Here is a 6205-nt window from a genome sequence, read left to right as displayed (position 1 = left end):
AAAATAGTTAAAATTACATTCTGATATTTTGAACAATATCATAATCTTTTCTGACACTGTACGTCATGTTCAGTTATCTGAGAAAAACGTTCCACATTTTTACATGCCAAAATAAAATCAGTTGAACTGGTGTTCTTTCCTACGGTACTTCGTGGGGACCTGCAGTTTTACTCTCAGGGCCACCATGGCTCAAACTTTATAGACTGTTTGATACAATTAAGTGCACAGGAGCCATATTATTGGTCAGGTGATTAGAAATGCACCAACAGGTATGACTCCTGTAAAGCTCTAACAATGAAGTCTTTGAGGATTGACTCACTTTTGAAGCCTCAAGTGGAGAAATGCAGCTTTTGGTTTCCTTGCTCAGGTATTGCATTTTTTTCCCCAGTATTAACTGGTGTACCTTTTGGTCACAAACACCTGGAAAAAAACTTATGTTATGCTTTTATTTCTAAAATTTTCCTCTCAATGTTTCTTCTCACTGATGTCTGATCTCTTCTGTCAGAATGGAAGCAGCGCAGCTCCCGCAGAGGAAAATGTAGCTTCTTCACCATGTAGCATCTCCTTATCTGAACTGGTATCCAGTCTGGACTCCATATCACTGACTGTGAGCACACCTGGACAGAACTGCTCTTTCACTGTGACCTCTCCAGATACAGATGGCATCGAGTGTAGGCAAAAAACAAGAGAAGAGGAGGCGTTGGAGGGTTCAAGCAGAGCACATCATGTAGGAACTGACCAGCTAGGAGTTGAAGCAGGAGGAAACAAGAGCATGAGAGAAGTTTTCACCTGTGTTCTGGATCACCTGGAGCCTGGGACCACCTACCAGCTGCAGGTGCAGTCGAAGACCGATCAGGAGTCTGCAAACATCACCGCGCACACCAGTAAGTCCTGATCCCATCTAGATGTGTCAAAAATGTAAAATATTCAAAAAAGTTACATACTGTTGACGGAAATATCAATATTAATGTGCATACTCATTACTTACTTAGAATACTCAGTAATTTTGATTACAAATGCACAATGAATTTATGTTGAACGTGTGACATTTCTGCTACTTCTTGTAGTTTTATTAGGGCAAGACAAATTTTTATTTTTTTTGACACGGTGCTAAACACACCATACCTGCACCAATTCACAGACTTAAACCCCATTCACTATAGTGGAGCTAATACTCTATTGTTTTCTGTTTCATTGCATTGTTTCCATCTCCTCTGCCCTCTCGCGTTTGAAGTGAACCAACAGGACTCGACCTCCATGTCTTTGTGTACCTCAGAGTTAATGTCATGCAGCTTCCCCTCTCTGCAGCTCTGTGATTAGCTACAGGAACCCCTGCCCTGCTGAGAGAGAGTGATAGAGCTGTTAAAGTAAATGCATGTGTGTGTGTGTTGTGTCTCTACGCTGGCGGGAGTCCAGAACAGAAGTTGGACCCTCAGTGTGTATTTCCATCGTGGGCAGAGCTCAGGGTTCAGCCATTTCCTGCCTCCATTGTTTCTTTGTTCTGTGGGAAGCACTGGGAAAGGGTGTGAAGGTGTGTATAAGTGTGTGTTTGTGTTCATGTGTGTGTTGAGTTTGGGGAAAACTGGGTGTTGCTGCACCCAATCGAGTCCCGACAGTAACCTTCTCAGAAATGCAAAACACTTCTACTGTGGCGTTTGTGATTTCTTATCTTCTGTGGCATGCCGACTGTTACATCCACTGACCTTTAGTGGACTGGTCAAATATTTTTACATCACATGTATTTATTTGGTTGCCAGCTTGGTTGGTTGGTTAGTTTGTTGAAAAATCTAACTATGAACCAGGCAACTGTCTCACGTCTCAAAGAATAATAGAAACTTAGTTTTGAAGATATTTGAAGATATCTTTAGATACAGAACCATCCACCTGTAGCTTACTAGATTATTCAAGCTTTCTTAATCCCGACTTTAGTTTTATATTTAACTAAGTTGTTGCGTGAAGGATCATGTCAGACACCGTGGTCTGAAGTTTGGTCTGTTTTTGGGATCTTCTTCCTGTCACATGAAGACGTTTGTCTGTTTGTCCTCAACATTAACTATTATTGAGAACAGTTTAACGCCCATCCTCCATATTCCTTGTGCAAGTGTTTTTATATTAGTCTTAGATCTGTAGCTAGTCACGAGGTAGGCTAAAACATATCAAATCATTATATAAACTAGCACAACTATACTGATCTTCCAAACATCACTATTTAGTTTTCATCTTTATTTTTGTCCAAATTTATGGCAAAGTTATAGCAGTACTCTACATTTAAGACTTTTTAGAAAGAAAGTCAGAACATGGTATATCCTCTCCAGATAAAAACTAAGTAGCTAATTTCTAACTTGGTTCAGTTAAGTTTTATTTATATACCACCAAGTCATAACAGCGGTTTTGCCAAGGTGCTTTATATTGTAAGATTCTACAATAAAACAGGGAAAACCCCGACCATCAAACTATGCTCAAGCACTTGGTGATAGTGGGAAGGAAAAACTCCCTTTCAATAGGAAGAAACCTCCAGCAGAACCAGGCTCAGGGAGGGGTGGCCATCTGCTGCGGCTGGCTGGGTGTAAGGGGAGGAAGGCCGAAGAAAAGTACTAAGAGGTCTTTAAGATAAGACCTCATAGGATGTTTCTAAAACTAAAACCTCATCAGTCCTGCTTGTCATAGAAGTTTGAACATCACACCTTATTATAGCTCCTGGAGAGAAGACACACTGATGATTTTATTGGAGCTGAAACAATTTTAACTCTGTGTTTATTTGATTTGAGAATGTGAACCTGAAAACGATTGACTTCAGACTTAAGCAGCAGATGTATGAATGCTAACAGTTTCTATAAAAAAAGCAACAGTTATCATTTTCTGACATTGATTTTTATCCCATATAATAACAGAAAATGGTCAAATTTCATAAATCATGTTCAGGCTATTGGAAACAAATACAAGCTCTCTGCTCTGAACTATGGGTGGTGTCGAGGTTTCCTGCGCTTATTTCAGAGAGTTGGTTGGCAACAGAGGAAAAACTTAAATATTTAATGTTGGGTTCAGGTTATGAGAGAGTTCTTAAAGTGTTCATGTATGTCTGCCAGTTACAGAGTAAAGATACTTCTAATCATTTCACAGTGAAGGTCTATGTTGATGCCATGTCTTTACTTCTTTGTAGCCTTTAACCATTAGCATGGTGGCATTTCTTCACAGCAGTTTTAGGAAGAGGGCTGCGACTGGCTGCACGTACAGAACCAGTCCTAAATTCTTCAGACCAGTCGTAGCTTTGTGGGTCAGAAAAGCTTAAACAAAGAACAAAGAAATAACAGTGGATCCTAAACGGCCTCGAGCTGCACCATGTTCACATGTGCTGCGTTACAGCATTGTGTTTGTGTCCACTGATGTTGTGGTTGTCATCTAACCAAAGGATGTGTTGAGCTCGAACATGGTAGAGCTCCATGTTGTCTGAAACAGTGGGACTGTTCCTTTAAGGTAAATTATATATTTTGAACATGAAGGTCAGTCGGACTGCAGGGAGGTTTCAGCAGGAAAAGGATCCATCGCATCCATCTGTGGCCTTGTCATCAAAGTCTGAACATCGTGGGAGGCCTGCTGACACACACACACACACACACACACACACACACACACACACACACACACACGCCTGTTTGAATTTCTCCCACATCGCCTCTCTGCAGCCTCACAGGGTTGTTAAAAAAGTACTCTTGTGTCACCAGCCACTCCAGTCTGAGGTCAAATACAGTCATCACAATCTCCACAAATAAACAGTTAAAGTTTCCGCAATTAGCTTTTCTTTAAAAACAAAAAAACAAAAACGACAGGGGTTGGTGGGAGTAAACAACAAAAATCAGAACAGCCAGCCTAAATGGGCATTTAAACGCTTGCAAGTCTTTGCACTTAACCTTACAAAAGCTGGAACAGGTACAAATAATTAAATGAAATAAGCATGCAAGGCAAAAGGTTAAAGCGGGCTGTAAATTGAATTATTTAGTTTAATGTTTAATTTGCTCTTGTCTCAGAGCCCTCGGCAGTGATTGGCCTGGCGGTGACATCCAGGACCTGCAGCAGTCTAAGCCTTTCCTGGCAGGCCGGAAACGGCAGGACGCAGCGCTTCAGGCTTCAGTTGTGGGAACAGTCTGAGAGTCCAGATCAGTCCGGTACGTCTGTGATGTTTCTAACTTCTTATGATCATCCATGTCCTCAAAAGAAACAGCCCTGATGCAATCATCCACTCTCATTTCAGGTTCTTTCAGATTGAAGAACAGAAAAAAAAAATGTTTTTAGCTGATTGTTTCAAGCAGTCTGAAGCTTTCAGCCTCTCAACTTCTTCTCCACTGTCATGTCTGCAGGTCTGCTGAAGAACGAGACTTTAGGGAGCACAACAACACGACACACACTAAACGGCCTGGTGCCAGGTCGACTGTACAACATTACTGTGGTGACAGAGGGCGGCAAGCTGCAAAACAGCCGGACCATCGAGGCTCAGACAGGTGAGGGAGGAGAGCAAGAGGGGGAAAAGTAATGACAGGAGGAAAGAGGTAAATGAGTGAATGAATGAAGGGATAAAAAAGATGGAAAGGCAAAAAGGAAAGGAAAGCAAGAATAAAACAAGGAAACAAGACAGAAAGGAGTGAAAGCAGAAAAAGCGAAACAACAAAAAGCAAGAGAGAAAAAGAAATAAAATGAAGGAATTAAACAAAATTTAGGCAGTAGAAAGAAAAGAAGGAAAAAAAAAAACAAGGACAGTCAGAAAAACAGAAACAAGGAAAGGTGAGAGAGTGAAACAGTAAAGGAAACAAATCAGGAAGACAGCAAAGTAAAATGGAAAAAAAGTAAATGTTACATTTGAGTCTCTTTTCTCTTTAGTGCCTTCTGCTGTTTTCAACCTCACCACTAACTACGAGAATAGCACCATCTTGCTGTTGTCGTGGCAAAAGCCTAAAGGTGACCTGGACGCTCTCATCGTCACGCTCACATACAATGGCACGAGGCTCTGGGAGACCACCCTGCCTGGGAACGTCACAGAAGTCACCATCCATCAGCTGACTCCTGGCTCAGCCTATCAGCTTACAGTGACTTCTAGGAGTGGCAGACTGACAAACCAATCAGAAATCACTGTCAGGACAGGTGAGATGATGAAATGAAGCTGCCCTTTATTTTATTTTATTTTATTTTTTGTTTCCCCCCTTTCCCCTCACCCTGGCATCTTCTTGTCTCCAGCTCCAGCTCCAGCATCCCACCTCACCTTGTCTCCCTCTGCCTCTGGTGGCCTCTTCCTGGCTTGGTCGCCTCCAGCTGGTCACTGGGAGAACTACAGGCTGTTCCTATTTGATGGCTCTCAACAGGTAGTCAGCACATCTCTGGACCAGGAGGCAGTGAACTTCAGCATCCCCAGTGCAGGACTAACACCAGGGAGGGTGTACAGAGTTGTGTTGAGAGTGGAGAGTGGAGGACTGACAGCTGAGAGTAGCTGTGAGGGATCAACAGGTCAGAAATATATCAGCACAAATACATATGATAGTACATATCATACTTGTGAAGTTCAGCTTTGACCTGTCGTACTGACTAATCTGACCACTTCAAAGTAAGGGCTGAACTGGGCTCCTGTACTGGTGTGCCAGAATAACAACTTGCAGTAAAACTTGCTGCTTTTCCATCTGTCTCTGCAGCTCCTGCTCCGGTATTGGATCTCCACATTCGGCACTCTGATCAGACCTCACTCAGTGCTATGTGGAGCCACTCCCCCTTGGGGTTACGTGACAGCTACTTCCTCACCCTTTACCATGGTAATAACAGTATAGCCTACCAGACTTTTTCTTTTTTTGTAAACTCTCTGAAATCAGCATTGCTATTTTCAAAAGTTTGACTCTTAAATGTTAGAAAAAGGTGATTTTTCTTCATTATACTTCCTGCTGTCTCCTAGGTAACAACACAGAGGCTACCAGGACAGTGGAGCCAAATATGAGGGAGTGCACCTTCAATGTCCTCACACCTGGTAGACTGTACACCATTACCGTGACAACCAGAAGTGGAAAACTGAACACCTCTGTTTCCGTGGAGGGGAGAACAGGTGTGTGTTTTTATACTGCCCGTGTGTTGGTGGTAGTAAAACTGCAGGTCCCCACGAAGTACCGTAGGAAAGAACACCAGTTCAACTGATTTTATTTTGGCATGTAAAAATGTGGAACGTTTTTCTCAG

General features: G+C 42.3%; 1 protein-coding gene across 1 annotated transcript in view; it reads left to right on the top strand.

Moving 5' to 3' along the window:
• Positions 1-6205, top strand: part of LOC102200310 (receptor-type tyrosine-protein phosphatase beta-like) — a 37574-nt gene that overhangs the window by 5371 nt on the left and 25998 nt on the right. Inside the window, exons 2-8 of the mRNA XM_005742273.1 lie at positions 506-884; positions 4026-4163; positions 4356-4496; positions 4873-5133; positions 5227-5493; positions 5676-5792; positions 5930-6076. Of these exons, the coding sequence (XP_005742330.1) occupies positions 506-884; positions 4026-4163; positions 4356-4496; positions 4873-5133; positions 5227-5493; positions 5676-5792; positions 5930-6076 (1450 nt within the window). The remainder of the gene's footprint in view (positions 1-505; positions 885-4025; positions 4164-4355; positions 4497-4872; positions 5134-5226; positions 5494-5675; positions 5793-5929; positions 6077-6205) is intronic.

This window comes from Pundamilia nyererei, unplaced genomic scaffold, assembly GCF_000239375.1.
Source record: "Pundamilia nyererei isolate P.nyererei 1_Seehausen unplaced genomic scaffold, PunNye1.0 scaffold00119, whole genome shotgun sequence".
NCBI classification, from domain to species: domain Eukaryota; kingdom Metazoa; phylum Chordata; class Actinopteri; order Cichliformes; family Cichlidae; genus Pundamilia; species Pundamilia nyererei.
Note: the sequence above shows the minus strand (reverse complement) of the source record. Positions and strands in the feature narration are given on the sequence as shown.